Source organism: Mycteria americana, chromosome 1 (assembly GCF_035582795.1).
Source record: "Mycteria americana isolate JAX WOST 10 ecotype Jacksonville Zoo and Gardens chromosome 1, USCA_MyAme_1.0, whole genome shotgun sequence".
In the NCBI taxonomy this organism is placed as follows: domain Eukaryota; kingdom Metazoa; phylum Chordata; class Aves; order Ciconiiformes; family Ciconiidae; genus Mycteria; species Mycteria americana.
This window is the reverse complement of record NC_134365.1, coordinates 188,080,499-188,098,911: the sequence shown is the minus strand read 5'-3', so window position 1 is coordinate 188,098,911 and position 18,413 is coordinate 188,080,499. Positions and strand designations below refer to the sequence as shown.

At 42.1% G+C, this 18,413-nt stretch overlaps 1 protein-coding gene across 1 annotated transcript; it reads right to left on the bottom strand.

Annotated features, from left to right (window-relative positions):
• Window positions 1-2,121: 2,121 nt before the first annotated feature.
• RGCC (regulator of cell cycle) lies at window positions 2,122-16,185 on the bottom strand. The gene is made up of 5 exons (XM_075488816.1): window positions 16,039-16,185; window positions 15,675-15,854; window positions 5,734-5,841; window positions 4,149-4,211; window positions 2,122-2,487 (listed from the first exon to the last, which is right to left on the bottom strand). The coding sequence occupies exons 1-5, from the start codon at window positions 16,148-16,150 to the stop codon at window positions 2,480-2,482; spliced, it is 471 nt and encodes a 156-aa protein (XP_075344931.1). The 5' UTR covers window positions 16,151-16,185; the 3' UTR covers window positions 2,122-2,479.
• Window positions 16,186-18,413: the final 2,228 nt, after the last annotated feature.

The following is an 18,413-nucleotide window of genomic DNA, read 5'->3' as shown; positions in this document are numbered from 1 at the left end:
CACAAAATGAGCAACAGGCCTTGCTTTAAACCTTTGCTTATACCGGAAAAAAATCTTCAAAATTGGGTGTCTGTAAGGACAAAGTATTGCCATTCCAAAGTACTGTACTAATTTGGTGATATCACTCTGTAAAGGGAGACATCCAACTTTAAATACTGATGATAGGCCCAGAGCATTCAACAGGATCGAGCAACAACTGAAAATGCAGAGGGAAAGTGGAAAACTCATGCCCAATGCCTCAAAAAATCCGATCCCAGGAACGGAGGAACAGACACCTGTCCATCTCCCCCATACTCCATGATCACTTGAGGCGGCCTCCTCTGAAGCTCATTGACCACCACTCCATCATTCACCCTACCAAAGAGCATTAAAATGCAGGAAGCCAGCCAAACCTGCTGCTGCTATTCAAGCAGCTTTAAAAACATGCCCTATGCTAATAATGTTTCTTAAAAGAAAAGCATGAGCTTGTCTCCGCTCTCCCAGTTCCCCTTCCCTCAGCTTCTACTGAAAGGCACAGTGCCTCTCCCTCCCTGTGTAACAGCAAGCCCTACACCAGCCAAGGGAATCCCCCTCCCTGCCTCCGCACAGAAACACATCCCTTCGCATCTAGGACTGGGGAGAAGGGCCAGGCTCCCCTCTCAGTTTCACGGAGGCAGCCAAAAGGAGGATTTGCTCCTGTATGTTTATTGTGTAGTAGCAGTGAATCTCCCTAGTGCTCTGGCTTTGCCAGGGCAAGCCTACCTTGCTTCTCAGAATGGGTTTCCTGCAGAGGGGAGCCTCTGAGGAAGTCCCAGAGCATGCAGAAGTACATCACTGTCTCACACTTTAATCATCCCACCTTCCTTCGGACTTTACAGTTCACCTAGAGCAACATGAAATTTCACCCTCCTAAACCAGTTCACTCAAATTCTGTTCTAAGGGACAATTTACCACCTGAATCAGCAGTAGGAAACATTGAAGGGAGTTTTTCCTCTTCAGAAAAATACCCCACCATCTTACCCCACCTTCTATCTGAAAGAAGGAAAAAACCCACCCAGTCACCTCAAGGTTGTTTCAGACTGATTAAAATGTACCCAGGTCAGAATTTCATTTTCTTACCACTGAATAAAACTGGAAAAATCATATGGCATTTAACAAGACCCAAATGTTTTGGTCAATTTTTAGAAAATCTAAAGCAGGGAGATGGATTTGCATCATCCCCATTAGCAAATACACAGTAGATTTTCCCTTAGCTGCAGACGACAGGTCCAAATTCATCCTTTAAGGTCTCTAAGCAACTGGCTGGTAGCTGTGCCACAGGCAGACACATCCTTCTCCAGGCACAGACACACTCAAAGATAACAGACCAAGGGGGCACAATATTGGCAACTGCTCATTAGCCTGCTTTGGTCAAAATAAGACCTGGAGTTCAAACAAGCCCAGCTCACTTGATCTGAACAGATTAGAGAGCAATTGCATGAGTAGCTCAGTCAGCAGAGCCAAGTGTAATGCCTGCAGCAGCTGGAGGGGAGCTCACATGATGACATCTCCAGTGCCTAACACATATGGAAAGAATCAGGTTCCTTGTAAAAATACAGGTTCACCTTCCACTCTTTCAGCATAACACTGATGATGAGGAAGTCTTTTTACTGTGGTAGACTGTTTTGGACCCAAGGGTCTGCTATCAGAAACATCCAGACACTTAAGTATTTTCTTGGTAGTGCAGGATCTCCATACCTTTAAACCCATGGGCCTAAATGTCTGACCTCCCAATTAGTACTTCATGTAGAATGGTATGTACTTTTAAAGCTAGCTTTTACATAGGGTTTTAAATAGGTGTTATTGTTCAAATCTGTACTAAGCCAGTGTTATGTCATTTGTATTAAAGCAAATCTGAAGTAACAGTTTGACCAATTTTATTATTTTCCTGATTGTATTAATTTTACATAGTACAAAATTCTCTTATTTAAGCAATTTGAAAAGAAAAATATGAAGTTCCACATGAAGCCAGCCTGACATGTTTTGCCTAACAGGAAATACACCCTTATCAGTTATTTTAAAGTTTGATGTTTTCAATAAGAGCTTAATTTGTACTTATGTTTCAGAGTTCGCATGTTCATATGAAGCTTTCAGACATCTGGATTCCAGTTCAGGGTTTATTTGCATACAAAAATATATTATAATGGAAAAAAGCATTAAAAGTTCTCAACTATATAAAATTACAAATATATTTTCATAAAAGCAACTTTAAATTAGAATTCAAGCTATATTTTAAAGCAAAATACAGCTGTAACACTTTTAAGTTATCTTATTCCATCTGCTGCAAAGTAACAAAACTGATGTTGCCAGTTAAATACTTGTAGGAGTTTACAAAGGTTATGTTCAGAAGGTGAATATCTGGGGTAGCAAAGTTATCAGACAAGGGCAGCAGTTCTCAGTAATTGATGTCACTTATCCTTCAGAGAACATTCATAGGCAAGCACAATGCCAAAGATTCATTTCACATACCTGAAAATACAAAACAAGATCATTAAGTTCCATATTAAATAAGATTGCATGTTGTTGACATACCAGACGCCCTATCTATGCCCAGCTTTCTAGAGTGCCTGACAGGTCAAAATTATGCCTTTTTTTAACCAACACAAGGGCCAAAAGGTTAGTGTGTAAAAATTTAAGGCGATTACTGTTCTAACGGGTGCATTAGGCTTGAAAAGACATCTGTACAAAGTTCTGTGTAACTTCAAGCGCATAAATATAACTCCTTAAAAGTGTGATGATAAATATCAGATGGAAGTTGGACTTTTTCCTCAGAATTTCCATGTATGATAAAGATAGTGTATCACTGTAAGACAAGTGACACTGTATAAATGAGACTCTGCTGAAATTACTAGAGATTTGCTTAGTTGGGAATAAAAAAAACACCCAACAAAAACCACTACAGCAGTTGGCAATCCCTGGCTTCACCTTAGAAGTGCCTTGCAAGGGGACAATGAAACCAATATATTATAGGCAGCCCCTTCAGAGTTAGCTGCAACATGGCTGTGCAAGATACAGCAATGTTAATATTTGGTGGTTTGGGTGTTTCATTGTTCTACACAAACCTTCAAACTCAAAAGTTTTTCAGAAGAGCAATCAGTCAAGGAAGTTTCAGTGGTAAAGATGGAGTTAGCTCAAGCATGCGTCCATGACAGAAGTCAGAAAACTAGAAATATATTTTAAGTAAGAGAAGTGAAACCAGGATTAAGATACAAGATGACAGGGAAGTAGGAAGCTCATAAGGGCAACTGTCTTAGTTAAGTCCAAGGCAGATGGCCAAGGCTTCAAGAATTACAGGGAAGGGAAAACACCTAATGAATACAAGAAACTCTCAGTTCATAGTTTATTAGGGGGCGGTTGTTCATGCTGCTATTTAGGTCTAGTCCTACAATTTGTTGTTTTGGGCTCTACAGTCTGGTTCCATAAAGAAATCCCAGTATCATGTCCATAACAGCACAGGAAGAAGCAGAAAGAATAGGCAGAGTACATGGTTGGGAACAGGAGGGCAGGGGTTTTTTTGTTTTGTTGTTTTTCTTTAAAAATTGTAATGAAGAACTTAGGACTGTAACTGGAAAATACAATTTCTAGATAGTGACAGAAAGAGTGATCTAAATTCCATTCCTAGTAAAGACAAAAACAAACAGGATTTTGACATTTAATCTAAACCTAGATACAGATATCTGTTCCCTAATTGTTTCATAAAGCAAAGTCTAGAATAAAAAGGTTTCCCTCACCTACTGTTACTCCTCCAGTTACTTTACTTTATAATGAAGAAACAAAACCCCACTTTTTAGCTGAGTTTTGAGTATTTAAGAAAGTGATGTTTACTTGATCTATACACTGTCAAGGAGGGGTGAATTGCAGCTGCCTCAGAGGTGGGGACAGAGGTTCATCAGAGTACAGCCTTTGTCACACAAGCTAAACTGCATGCCTTGAACCTTCAGGCAAAGACCAGAATTTAGTCTATTTTACCTTCTTATCCACATAATGATCCACAGGACTAGCAAACTAAAATGAAGCCACATTATAAAACTATTGCTACACTTCCCTTCCCCCTCATCCCATACATTTGGCTTTCATCACTCTTTGACAGTACCAAGTGAGACGCAGCCTACTAATAAAAATGTACTTACTTGCTAGTGTCCTGTCAAGATCAGCAATGAAGTCTTCCAGTTCTTTTGTGTCTCCAAGCTTTGCTGCAAAATGAGAGACAGTCAATACTGCCTAGACATGACATATTTCCCTGGTCGAAAGAAACACTGAAACCACACAATCCCCCAAATAATTTTCAGTGGTATCAAACATGCTGTGGATTATTTTCAGGAAAGTTCAATAGGGTTGCTGCAATGTCCAAATGCATTCTTAGAAAACAGGGGAGACTGAATTAAAGTTCTAGTTTTTATAGTTTTCCATTTGACAGAAGCAAAGCAATCCTCTGTTTAGTTTCCTTAAAAAGCAGAGGCTGAAGTGGAGAAAAAAAGCTATATGTCAACTAATCCATGTCCTTGCTACTACAGCAGTCTTCCTTATTGCATGTATTCAGATATTGCATACATGGCCCTAACCAAATCCCACCCAGTTGGCTCCCAGTCCTACCCAAATCTAAGCATCTTAAATCATGTCAATATCACCAGTTTTCTGTGACATCAGATCCTTTGATCTTGGTCCATACAGTATAAATTTGGATCCAAACATCCACCTAAATTTCCACTCCTGAGAACACTACTAGTTCCGTTTAATCTAGTTTTACTGCAAGTGGCTTCCTTATCTCTTTTCTGTGGTCTATTCCAAGCTGGTTCCAACTCTATTTCTGCCTTTTTGTCTTCTCATCAGGAAGAGCATCTTGACCTTTAGTGTAATTCCTTGCCAAGTATTTCCTGACAGTTTAACTGGACTCTTTTTTGCTACTTCTTATTAACTATTACTCATTTTTTCTCCCTAGTATCATGCTAATTAGAAAGAAAGCATTTAACTTGGTTTTTTGTGACTGGTCACTGTGGAAAAGACATGAAAGCATGAAAAGCTCTTGAGCATGCATCTGAGAAGACTAGTTGTAACAGAAGCACTGTGTAGTACACAGGTATGACTGTTCATTTATTGATATGTCCACTCCAGAGTTAATTTAAGTTAACCTGAATGAAACAAGATCCTGCAGAGTTAGATCAGCTGCAAGACAGAAGCCACTTTGAAACAGCATAGCTATGTTTCAAGGAGGAAGGAATTACTAATACATGGGTTGTATGAGCAGTGCATTACTCAGATACAGATCTGAGTAATTGTGTTAACTTGAATAGCAGCATATAGCTTCGGAGGAGTCACCTACTGCACCCCTGCATTCAGGCTAAGTATTTCTGTATATAGATGGGACACTTAAGCTACTTAGTTGCTTCAGTAAGAAGTAACACAAGGTAATTCTGAAGTATTCTGTAAGGAGTACCACAATTCCTGATCAACCAGAGAACTCTAATATAGTTTGGTGTTTCAAAATCAAAAGAGTTCCTAGGTCACCTGTGAAGTGTGGATGCAGTGTGCTATTGCTGTTTGTAATCAACACAATAATACTTGCATCTGTAGTGTGCTTAACAGTAATCCTTAGTTTTGTTGTCATTTAAAAAAAAAAAAAAAGAGTCAACACATGCATGTGAATCCTGGCTTACAGAAAGAAGGCTGTATGGTTGAGAATTAGGAAGAAATGTCAACAGTTAAAGTTAAGTTTACCTTTACATGGAGTTACTGATGGAGATGGCAAGCTTGGAGTAGATGCAGTCGGAGAGTTAAGCTTTTCATCACTGAGGCTGAAACTATTTCTGTAGAGTGAATCTGCACCTGTAAAAAAGTTACATTAAAGTAAAATTAACACCTTCTGCTATTTTGTAATAGAATTAAAAAGAGAGAAATGGGACATTTCCTACATGGGCTTCAACATCTGTAGAACTCAAATTTACAGACTTTAAACCCAGAGGGACAAGTAAATCATCTATTGTGTGAAGGCTGTTGTTCCCACACCTACTGTTAAAAAGCAAGCAGTCCTAGGCCAAATCCTCACCCCCAGTAAGGAAAGTGTCAGCTTTCCCTGCAGTCAGCATCATTTGGAAAATATTACAGGAGTAGCAATTATCCCACATCCACTAAATTAGACCTGGTATGACCTGCCTGATTCACAGTCTTCTGGGAAATTGTGGTTACCTGAATTTTTCAAAAGCTATTTAAAAAGCTGAATAAAGAGCTCCAGGAAAAGGACAGTCCCCCAGAACGGAGAATATATTCAGCGTTGTCCTCATCCCTGAAGCAAACTCACCCATTTCTCCATACTCTGCTGCTTTAGGTCTTGTGTTCTAGATAAACTCTATGGCATCTTGTAATTTTCTTTTATTCTGTAACTCCCTGGAGTTCACAAAGCAGTAAATCTGTACACAAGATGTTCTGCAATCTTATTTTAGGTGGTTTTTCAAAGAAAGCTTTTATATGCCATGGAAAGCAACAGGAAAGGTTCCAATATCATTCTGATGGTCTTGGATTTTAGACAAGGCCTTAAGTTTCAACAGTATAAAAAAATTATCTTTATCTTGCCTCTTTTCATAAAAAAAGAGTTCCACAATGCACAGTGCACACAGTCATGGCTCCACAGGAAGGAGGAATTGTCATTGTGTTAGAAACTAAAACTGCTGGTTCCTGCAGTTTTGAGCCGGTGACCTGAAAACTGTAGTTCTACAAAAAGAAACCACTGTAATATGAACGTGGCAATGGTGTCCATTTATTTGGCACATTTCCTAGGAAATAAATTTATGTCTCATTATATGGGGTGGTGACTACCAGTGCTTGCCATTGAGGCCAGCAATTTTGCCTACCTGCAGCACATGTAGCATTTGTCCTTGGAGCCCCAGCCTAGGAGGTGGTTACACTGCATTAAGACCATCCAAGTCAATTGTCACAGTTCCTTGGGTGCCTATCCCATTTGCCATGCCAGGAGATGACTGCCTTAGTTAAATTAAGGGTGTCTTGCTGAATTAGCAAAAGGGGGCAGGAAGACAGCTCTCCTTGCCAAGATCTGCACATCTACACCTTCACTGAACACTGCCACGATGTTTGCACATATCAAACAGAGACCATCCCCCAGCTGACTACTCCTCTACCATAAGTTCCCCCTGTCTTTGGGAAGAGCATGTGTCTACACCCCATCTCCTCTAGTCTGCAGTCCTTACCAGCATAAAACTACCTTCCACAGGAGTATACAGGTACAGTGACAAATCAGAGCAGACAGGACAACTGCATCTACTAAGACTATCAGATGTTTCCTCTGCTCTAGGCTGATTGTCTATTTGTTTCTTCTGTGCTAGCTTCCAAGCCTACCTCTGTTGCAATACCCACTGAAGAGGCTTGCGTGAGAAGCTTCAACCTGGAGTATTTTCCTCTTTTGCATGCATGTTGGCCCACCACAGTACAGTTATCTTTCACAGTTTGCTCTGCAATCAGCTCAGATCCTGTTCTAGCAAATGCACATGCTACCTGCAGCACTGTGCAAACATGAGAGATGATGTGAATAACATCTGTTACCTGGGACTATTGCTTGCCCAAATCAGCCACCAGTTGGTATTTCTTGTTTAGAAAGAGGAGTATGCTTCTTCATGCTAGCTTTTTATTGTAATTTCTTTATCTTCACTCTTAAGTGCCTGTTCTCTCTAAACCTGAGCAGATCAAAACCAGTAAGAAAGATTTGAGGAATACAATGCAGAATTGAGGTAATTTTACATAGGAAAATGGAAAAAAATAAGCTATTTTGAAAGTAGCTCCTAAAAACATAAAAAACAGCCTAAGGGGGGCGGAAATCTGACACTGCTCTGCAGTGGTGTGTGTCACCAGTGTTGTACTATAGAATGTGAACCCTGTACATTAATGGTCTGAAAGTAACAGTTAAAGATATTACAAATTTCCTCCTGAAACCAGCTTACAGACCAACTTTCTACTCAAACCGCATTTCTTTTCAGCCAAGACGCAAACCGTACTGACCAAGAAACTTAGAATGGAAAATTCTAGCTGTTCAGGACAAAACCCCTGCCATCACAAAAAAGCCAAATAACTCACAACACCTCACACACACAGTCCTGTAGCCAAGAGCACAACTCACTGAAACGCTGACAGACTAGACCAAAGATAAAACACTGTCCAAGTAATGTATTTGAAAAGAGCAGAACTAGAACTTTAAAAGGATTTCATATTTTAAAGGTTTTAGAGCTAGTTGAATTAATAAAAAATAATCCAGATAACAATGGTTACAAAACTGAGTGTATTTTTAATGAGGAGTCTACGCTACTAGCATCCAGACGCCAAATGTAGTGATGCTGGAAATTTATATTACAAACCAATCTTTCTTGTAGACCAAATCCAAAGCTCCAGTTGCTCTTATATACAGCTGGAATACAATGTTCTTTTTCTGAATGCTTGTGAGGGCAACTCAAATTACAGAAGCTTTAATAAGCCATTTACATTGGTTGCAAACTATTCACACAATTTTTTTTATTTATATCCATGTACACATCCGAGCTAGCAGTCACCTTTGATTCTTTTTGTGGTTTTCTCTCCATAATCCTTCTATAAGCAGTTGAAAGTACCAACTGCTCACCTCACAAAGTATTGAAACCAGAAGATGTTATTTCATACTGGGTTCCACAAACCTTACGCTGGGAAATATTTACAACTGGGCAAAGAGAAAATAAGACAGAACTGTTGCTTTAAATATCTGAATGTTTTTCATCCAGTTTCAAAAGGTGAAATGTTTTCACATTAACAGTGTTATCTTCTGATGGGTTGTAATATTAATAGTTTCAGAAAAATATCAACATTTATCTTTCTCAAAAAGCAAAAACATACTTTAGCTACTGGCTTTGGCTTACACATGCCACCAAGCAGCAGAAACTCTGGTGATGGAAAGAAGAGTGCTTTGACTCTGCTATCAAGGTCATTATAACTGCTGAAAACAATGTACTGTTAAAAAAATACTTGTGATAGCCATCACACAAAAATATCCACTTTGGCAGAGTGTTGCTGTAAGGCAGAAAGCTCTGGGAAAAGGACACTTCAGTCCTTGCTCTCTACGAGCTGCCACAGCCAAGATTTGCTCATTCACCTCCAATAATGGCCCTTGGAAGACTTCCACTGCCACACAAATACAACATCCCCTGCAACCCAATAACGAGAGGCTGAGCCAAGGATCTCTCATCGCTGCTGTCCTTCCTCATCCCTTCTCTCCCACTGCGATGCACATTTATCTATCATTCATTACGTATTTTTCACTTTGTATTTTGATTCTACTGCCTGTGCATATATATAAACTATGCCCCTTTGGCTGTTTAAAAAAAACAAACCACAAAACACCTAAACTGTCTCTAAAAAAAGGCCTTAAAATCTGAGAGTTAAGCTACCAAGTGGATTTACATGAGTCAAACTAAACCAAGAGCTGCAAAATTAGGGGGTTGGAATAAACATGGGTGCATTTTACTTTGGCAAAGTAATCTGTAGTTAGTATTGACCTTTGCTGTTCCAGTACATGGTTAAACCACAAAGAAAAACCACGGCAATACAATGTAAATATAGAATGTCCCCATGAAATGAGCAATTGAAAGGTTCTGGGCACTAATTAACTGAAGGAGGAAAACCTCAAACTTTTCATTTTAGAACAGACAACGGAAAAGTTCAGCTGTCTGACTTCTTTAATATTGTGCTCTTTCTAGTACCATAATTCAGGATACAATTTTTAAGAACACTGGCGTCGGTAAAATTTTTACTGCAGTTTTCAGTGGGGAAAGTTTTAGAGGAAAAAATAAATCACATCCCTAAAGTTTTCAGACACCAGCTTTAAAATTCCACTTAAGTCTCTACAAGCCATGAATTTATTATAAAACAATAGTTCAGCATTTAATGAACAGACTGCACAACTCATTCCTAGTCAGAACATAGCCTACTTGCTAAAATAATAAAATAAATTCAGGAATTTCTAATGCCAACAGCAGAAGTGAGAAATACTCATAATGCAAAGAGCTTGTTTCACAATACATATGTTGCAGCCCTCAAGGACAGTGTTTATTTTTATCATAATCACAGTTACACTTGGCTGCATTGTTTATTTTTTGTGGTTTTTTGCCTAGCTAACAAACATCTGTTCCAACACTGACACAAAAATCACACCTTTTCACTATCTACATGCCTATGCTTCATAATTAAAAGATTTCAAATCACATAGTTACAAAGAAGTTATCTAGGAAGCTTGAAATTCAGATGTACAAGCGTGCCTTCTCATTATATGCGAAGCTTACCTTTCCACTCCCCCACTACACTTACTATCTGTGAGGCAGTGTTTCCAGCTCCAGCCTTCCCTTACTAATGTGTCCTTTCTAAAGCGTAAGAGAAACAGGCATGCTGGAGAGGTCAGAACAGGAAATCTTACAAAAAAGCACATCTCTCATTAAATTGAAATACCTGGAGAGAAGCCTATACACCTGAAACTTCTGGGTCTTCTTCCTTTTGAATATATCAGTAATTTAATAAAACATTATTTCTCAGATTATTTAATAAAAGTATATTTCTCCATGGGAGTCTTCCTTCATTTTTTCATTATAAATATTATATTGCCTCCTTGTTAGAGACAGGCCATTAGAAGTTTGCAGAAACAATCTACCTCCTTAAAATGTTCTCCTCTTCATCATATAAGACTGGGATTTGCTGCTAAGACCAAAGGCTCACTTACCCCACATTCTATCTCTCATAGCAGATGCCTATAGAAGAGTTTAAGAGTGGTGCAGCCATACACTGATAGTTTCAAGATAAACTCTACCAAGTTTAGCGATGCACAGATCAATATCTTTTAAGGCAGCAGTAGCATCTTAGCCTACAGCAGACCCCGATGGCCCCATCCCTCCCATCATGATTTTATCTAGTTACTTTTTGAGTACGTAAACTTTTAACATCCATGATACCTTAAGGCAATATATTTTACAGTTTAACAATGAGAAGAAATAGCTCCTCTTATTTCTTTGAAACATGCAGATTTAATTTGTTTTCCTCATACTGGGTGAGGTAGCAGTCACTTTGCTAATGTCAATTAGGATTTTCTGGAAGACTAGCTTGTCCCCACCCAAGTCATCCCTCCTTTGGGCTGACAGTCCTAGTCTATTTAGTCATTTGGAAACTATTCTATTTCTTCAATCACTTCTGTTGCCTTTTTCTGTACCTTCTCTACAAAAGACTGCAAATGTAAGCAGGCTTTTCAGGATGGGTGCTGCAGTATTACCAGTGGCTTATGCTTCATCTCTAGATTGTAGAGGCATTAGCACAACCACATGGAGACATCCATGGCATGTAACCACAAATGTTTGCACTACACCAGGCATTGGGTGCTAACGCATATTGTGCAATCCCTTAGTAAACCTGCACCTGCTTGATTTTGAAATCATAAAATTAAGAGTTCTAGATGCACTCAAGGTCTTTCATTGTGTTTAAAAGCCAGGAAGTATTTGTCAGAAAGAATTTACACACTCCTAAAAATAACTGTGAAGATATACCGCAGGCTGTACGAGTGCAGGAATTGAACTGATAGATTTATTTTGCAATGCTTTTAACAGAGAGGCTGGAAGCTGAACCTTTTCTCAAGAAAACACATCCGGAGCTAGAAGCGTGAAACATTTCTGAGAGCACAACAACAGATGATCGTTTAGCTTGTTGGTGTTGTTATAGCTTTGGCACAAGAAATGTTAAAGCACTTCCCTTCACAACCTCTCATAAAGTCCAACTTTCTATTCATTATCCTAAGCCTAAATTTGGAAGACTGTCCTGACATTGCCATATACTGTACTAGCACAACGCACTTAGTGGACATACAATTTACAAAGGCAAGCCTGCACTTTTCTTTGCAAGCTTATTCCAACACACAAGCAGCAAATGATATCTGTAAGAGTTCATCAGTATAGCTGCATCTACACTAGTGGCTTTTGCCAGTATGGCACACTCTAACACAAATCCTATTTCATCACAACCAACATATGCTGTAAATAGCAAAGAATTATAAGGTATCCCTCAACTTAGAAGTTTCAGCATGATTAATAACCTAAAGTACAATGCTGTTATACCTCGATTCAGTTGAATACATCAAGTTGAAACATAATTGGTACTCACTCAGAGTCCAGCAACTCAAGAATGTCTGTTGGAGTAACTCACAAGTTGAATCATGATTTCCAGCACTGACCCCATCAGCTGTTGTGGTTAATGTAATATTTGTGGGCCAAGTACTAAGATCATCATGAACATCTGCACATGCGAGCCTTTCTATTACTGTAAGGTCTAGAGTCCATTGTGTTATGTACAATACTTAACCACAGCCAAGACAGACCTTGTCCAAAGATCATTTAGTCAAATAACAGGACAAGCTGTGGGAGAGCCAAGAACTATCATGTTCATCTTCCACAGTAGTGTCTTCAAATGTTTATTTTTTCTTAATAGCCTGAAATACGTAATATAAGAATTTCAATTAGTACTTTTGGAGCTAGGTCCCTCAAGAGGAGGTTTTAAGGTAAAAGGAATATTTGCAGGATTAACTATATTAATAAAAATCTTCTGTAAATACTTCTGTTAAATTAAATGGGCTCATCCTCATGGCAGAAGCACCAGGAAAGGAAAGGCTTTCCTTACCCTACTATGAAACAGTATTGTTCGAGTACAACCACTTGATACTGGTTACTGGCTTCTTGTAAAGCTGAATTCAAGACTGATTCAGGGGCCCTGAAACAAACAGTTGCAACAGTTTAAAATGTTACCTCCCCTTACAGTCCCACCCTAGACTCAAAAGATATCACTGCAGGAGTGGCCAAGAGATACATATGCGTAACATTCGGCTGCACCACATCAGTTAGGAGGATTAGATTAACCACCGAAGAAGAGATAGCACTAAAATACGATAGTCTGAACTGTTCTGTACATACATGACAAAGTGTACTTGGAACAGTCTTGGCACTGGATAACAAGATTTTGCAAAGACGTAAAGAGTCTTCATGAACAAGAAGATCATTCAAACTATCTGCAGATAATATTGTTGGAATTTCTTTTGCATTGCTACAGATTCGTGTTGTCAGAACTTCCTCTTTCAGCCCAGTTTCTCCTTGATCCTGCAGTGACATTTAACCTAAGCATTACCATGGGAAAAGCAAGGTCACGAATTCAGCACTACATTTGCACTAAGTGATAGAGATCAAAGGAAATGTGAACCTAGGGGAAAAAAAAATTGAGGTTGAACAGAAAGAGCCTGGGTAAGTATTCTATTCTTAAAATAGATGTAGGGAGTGTAGCTGTATTACATCAGACACTGAAGCCTGTTTTATAAAAGGAGCTCTTTATAAATCTGCAACTCCTCTCCAATCCTACTATAACTTCAAAATAAGAAGTTGTTCACACTGAATGATGCCGTTAGGAATAAGAGTTTTACTGGGCCTGTTCTGAGAAACAAAAAGAGCCAGCTAATTTTCTGTTTCCCTTCCCTTAAACATATCCTCACACACTTGACACTGTTGGATGCCAACAGGTCACTCTTTGTGCACCTCCTGGTCCAGTGTATGCCAGTTTCCAGAAGATGGTGAGTTCTGATTTCTCCAGAGCCACTTTTCACATGATGCATCACCAAGGGAAGAACCCCAGCACAGGATGGGATTTGGGAGTTCAACAAGTTCCTCATACAAGATCCTCGAGGACTTTGTATAGAGCCATCAAACCCTGCCTATCCTGCTATCCTGTTAATGTCTTCAACCTAAATCAGTGCAGATTTCTCACGCCAATTTTTATTTCCCAGACTTTCCTGAAGATCTGGTCTGCCAATTTGCATGAGCATGCTGTTTCTCACCAGGCCTCCTGCCCTGTCAGAGAACACCATCTTCCTCAAAAGGCCCTTCCTGTCCATCCTAAAACAGCTATTTTAAGCACTGTTCAAGATTTAAGTTTTCTGAACCACAGCAGATATGCTAAGCAACTACAGATGTCTTTATCCATGCAAGAAGAATAAGTTCTTGATACTGTTTTGGTTTTTTCTTGTTTTCTCAACTGTAGGTTATTTCACTAGATAGAGAAACTTCACTCTATCAGTTTAAGCATCTCGTTTGTGGTAAACGTATGTGAGAGGTTAATTACGATACTGAACACTGCACAAGAAATAGTAACGCTAGGGCTGTATTGCTGCAGTTAAGAATAGACTTAGATTTACAACACGGCTCACATATTTCATCAGCTTGACTCGGTAAAGGCAGATGTCACCTTACACACCCTCAGCCATCCAAAAGGCTAGTGTCCAGCCTAAATCAGGTGTGCTTTTCTAAACCTCCCTGAGAGGGAAAGAGATACTTGCAAGGAGTGGTTCACCCACTACATTATGAAACAACAGAGCAGCATCTGGATCCACATATCTCCACTGACTACAGAAAAAAAACCCTCAAAGGCACTGCTAGGCAAGGTATCCAAGTTCAGGGCAGGTAAAACATTAACTGTCAATGAAATGAAATTAATCCTACCCATGATGATGAAATAAAGGGCTCTGACAACATGGAGAAACTATGCTCTCACAGCTTAAGCACTAGGAAGATTATATCAACATTTTAGCGCTAAGTCAACAGAATAGCATCTGTTGGGTAAGTCGCTGAACTGATAAATATGCAGAACAGAAATTAAAGGAGCAATTTTATTTTAAGTAACTGAAAAACAGATAAGCTTCTTACAACTGCCTGTACAGTTTAGAAACTAAAAAACCTGGGTATAGCTTGTTTTTAGCAGAACTTACTTCTGACAAAGTAGCCCTTGAGTCTACTGCTCCCGAGGAAAACAGCAGTTTCCAGCCTCACTGTCTGGAATAGGAAAGATGTTTTTTCTCTCTCTGACTAGCAAAAAAATAAGAGGGGCAAAACTTTTTTTCCATGTTAACTAGAAAAAACTTAGTTCGAATTCTATGTTTTCTTTCTCAAAATACATCCTGAGTCAGTATCTGCTTCCCACCCTGCTTGTGCTATGTTCTGCATGCACCATTCATATATGTCCAGTACACTTGGGTGCAAGTTAGCTTAAAATTATCACCTCCAAAGCAGTGATAACACTAAACCAGAAACTTGTATGAGTTTCCATCTCTTCTGGAAAGTGCACTTCAGTTCAATCTCTTTCAACCGATACTTCAGCTACTGAGATACAATAGACAGTCCCTGTTAACTGAAGAGGTTTTTTTTTTTTTTTTTTTTTTTAAAAACGCCGGGATGCCTCGGTGTTTCAGCAGCCGGCTGGCAGCTTGACCTTCTCCCGCACCGAGTTTTTGGGCCTTATCTGCTCAGGAGCCCACCTTGGCGTGGCTTCCCTCCAGCGACTCTCGCCCTCCCTCCCTCCTCTGCTCTTCAACACCAGGAGAATAAAACCAGCGGGGCCAGACTTCGCATCCCTGCGACTTCTAACACAAAAAGTAAACGAAAAAGTGTTGTTTGGGTTTTTTTTTTTTTTAAAAAAAGCCGGGTTTCTTGTTCGGTGATCCCTGCCTCTCTCAAGGAGGGGGACGCACTGGTTTAACACCCGCTTTTGATCCCTTCCCTTCCCCCCCCCCCCCCCCCCAGGGACGGGGTAGGGCCGGGACAGACGGACCGACGGACACTCACTCTCCGAGTCGCTGAGGCCGCTGCCGTCGCTGACGCTGGCGCTGCTCCGCCGCTTCATGCGCTCCAGGTGCTCGCCGTAGTGGAAGCGGCGCCGGCCGGCGGGGCAGGAGAACTCCGCCAGCACCGCGTCGAACTCCCCCAGCGCCTCCGCCAGGCCCCCGCCGCCGTCCTCCCCCAGCGCTGCCGGGCGGCGGCACCAGCGTGAGGGTCCGCCGGGCGCTGCCCGCCTCCGGACCCCCGCGCTGCGAGGGGAGACCCGCCGCCCGCCCCCCCACACCCACACCCCCCGCGTCCCGAGCCCCCTCACCCCGGCGCAGGGAAGGGGAAAGGGTCCCGCCGCGCCCCCTCAGCCCGCCGCTCCCACCTTGACCCGCCGGCCGCTGGGCCTGAGGCGATTTCATGGCGGCGGCGGCGGGCGGAGGTGCCCCACCGCCGCTACTGCCGCTACTGCCGCCCCTGCCTCCCGCCACCAGCATGGGCAGCCCGGCCCCGCCGCCGCCGCCGCCTCTTATAGCCCGCCCGGGCTGGGGGCTGAGGCGGAGGGGGCGGGAGGGGGAGGTGGCACCGCGGCCCGGCCCGGCCCGGCCCGGCCCGACCCGGCCCTGCCCTGCCCTGCCCTGCCCTGCCCTGTCCGCCGCGGGGGCCGGGCGGGCGGTGCAGGTGCGCCGTGCCGGGGGGGCAGTGGGCACGGCCTGCAAGCCGGCATGGATGCTTGGGTGGAGGCTGGAGTTTCCAGACAACTTGAGACCCTCTAACAGTTCACCGCTGCCACAAGTGGGAAGTATCGCCCCTCGTCCTCTGATCGTCACTCCCGACAGGACGATCGTGTCTCATTCTGGCTGATTTCGGTTTGCTTATCCCAACTATTTGTGGTTCAGGAGGGGATGTCTGCACTGGGTTTGTGCTGGGCTACTGGTGGAGGGTACGACGAGCATCAGAGCCAGCTGCAAGGAGGGAATCACAAAAACACACGACTGGATCGTCCTTGCCCAGCCCCACGGCTGCTAGTCGCCGTAGGTACAGAGCAGGACGAAGAGGCAGCAGCCTGCCTTGCCTTGCTTGGTTTACACTTGTCTGTGGCTTCGCGTGCCGCTTCAGCCACCGCCGGGAGCCCCTTCCCCATCGCCATCGCTGCCCGCCCGCCACCCCGCGTTGTGCTGGCATCTGTCTGTGGTTATTGCTCATCTCCATCCGTTAGCGAGCCGTGAACACGGCCACGGGGGCAGCTGGGCCGCTTCCTTACAGAGGGTGACCAGAGGAGAGGAGCAGATGTCACCCTGTTGTCTGGTGACACAGGGAGCTGCTCAGGCACATGGAGCCACGGCCCCAGGTGCCTCGGCCAGGGCATTCTCCAGTGGAGAGCTTTCCTTATTCTTAGGAGAAAGATAATAGCACTTGTCCTGAAGTCAGGTTAACCTGATGTTTATACATGCCATAGCTACCGAATAGTGCTCTTGTGCTGTCTCTCGCTCGTTTTAAATAAAAGCTGTCTGAGCAGCTAAAATACCGGTTCTGTTAAATACCCATTGGGGAAGACTCTGTCACATTCAGTTACGGCCAGTAATACTGAAAACAGACACCAGGTGCTATTCCACGCATACGCGTCAGGAGCTATGATTATGTTTGTGTGTTGATGAGAATATCTAGAATTAAAATAGAAGAGTCAAGGACAGGGACAGGGAAGAAAAAAATCTCTCTGAAACGTCTCAACATTTTCAGACATGTTGTCATTGCTCCTGCAAGATATAAAATGAGAAAAACAATATTCTAGACAATAAACCATCTGTATCTAACAGATTTGTTCACCTCTCCTTACCGGCTGATATGGAGGCATGTATTTATTTTTGCAGTGGATCAAAAGAAGTTCTCATGGTGAAGTTCAATCGTTATTTATTCTGCAGCTTCCTCCTTTCTTGTGGTCTTCCTCTGTTTTTCTTTCTGCTAATAAGAGTGGCTACAAACAATCCTTTTTGAAGACAGCAGTGACATAGATGGAAAGTGAGGTTAAAAAGTAGGGAACAAGAAGATACGAGGGCATGACGTCAAGAGCAGGAGCAGGATGAACGACAATAGGCACAAGGGAGAAAGGAGAACCATCGAGTACGTGACTAGGTGGAACTCACATCCCCAAAAGACAAGGACCTGGTCCCGCAGTTGGTGTCAATTCTCTTTTGCCCAAGCACCTACACATATGATCAACCCTGCTGTCTGCGTGCATCCCCATCAAGCACTGGTTATTTAGTCCCACGCTTGTTTGTATAGCAAGACATGACTTAGAGGCAAAAGATGTTTTAGATCAGGCTTGAATCTATCTGTTTTGTGAGGAATACAGGCAAAATAACCAAAGGCCAGAAGTCCTCCTGTGCCCTCCCTATTATTTCTCCTGAAGATGGTCAAGCAATCTCACAGTTCTCTGGGACGGGGTCATGTCGTCATGAAGAAAGAGCACACATGTAGCACATGAAGCTGCACAACAAGGCTTGAGTTGTTCAGGGGCCTTGCTGCCACAAGACGGGGAACGATCTGTCCTACTTCTTCCTTCTCATACTCCTGGCATAGACCTGCACGTCTTTTTGTAGCGGGTTTGTCTTATCTTCTCCTGAACCAATTCAACACATTAGAACAGCAGAAAACTAATCCAGCGAGAAAGTGAGTAGTTTTCTGTTGGACTGGGTTGAATGGACTCAGCTCAGGTAGGTGAGCTCCAGAGCTGATAAAAGGAGAGAGCGGATGGGGATG

Bases quoted from the DNA above. Each gene is read 5' to 3' on its own strand.
- RGCC (XM_075488816.1), bottom strand. From the start codon at position 16,150: ATGCTGGTGGCGGGAGGCAGGGGCGGCAGTAGCGGCAGTAGCGGCGGT. The intron at 5,842-15,674 runs GTGAGTGTCCGT...ACTTTTTTACAG, and splicing joins CGGCCTCAGCGACTCGGAGA to GTGCAGATTCACTCTACAGA. The intron at 4,212-5,733 runs GTAAACTTAACT...CTCATTTTGCAG, and splicing joins ATCAGTAACTCCATGTAAAG to CAAAGCTTGGAGACACAAAA.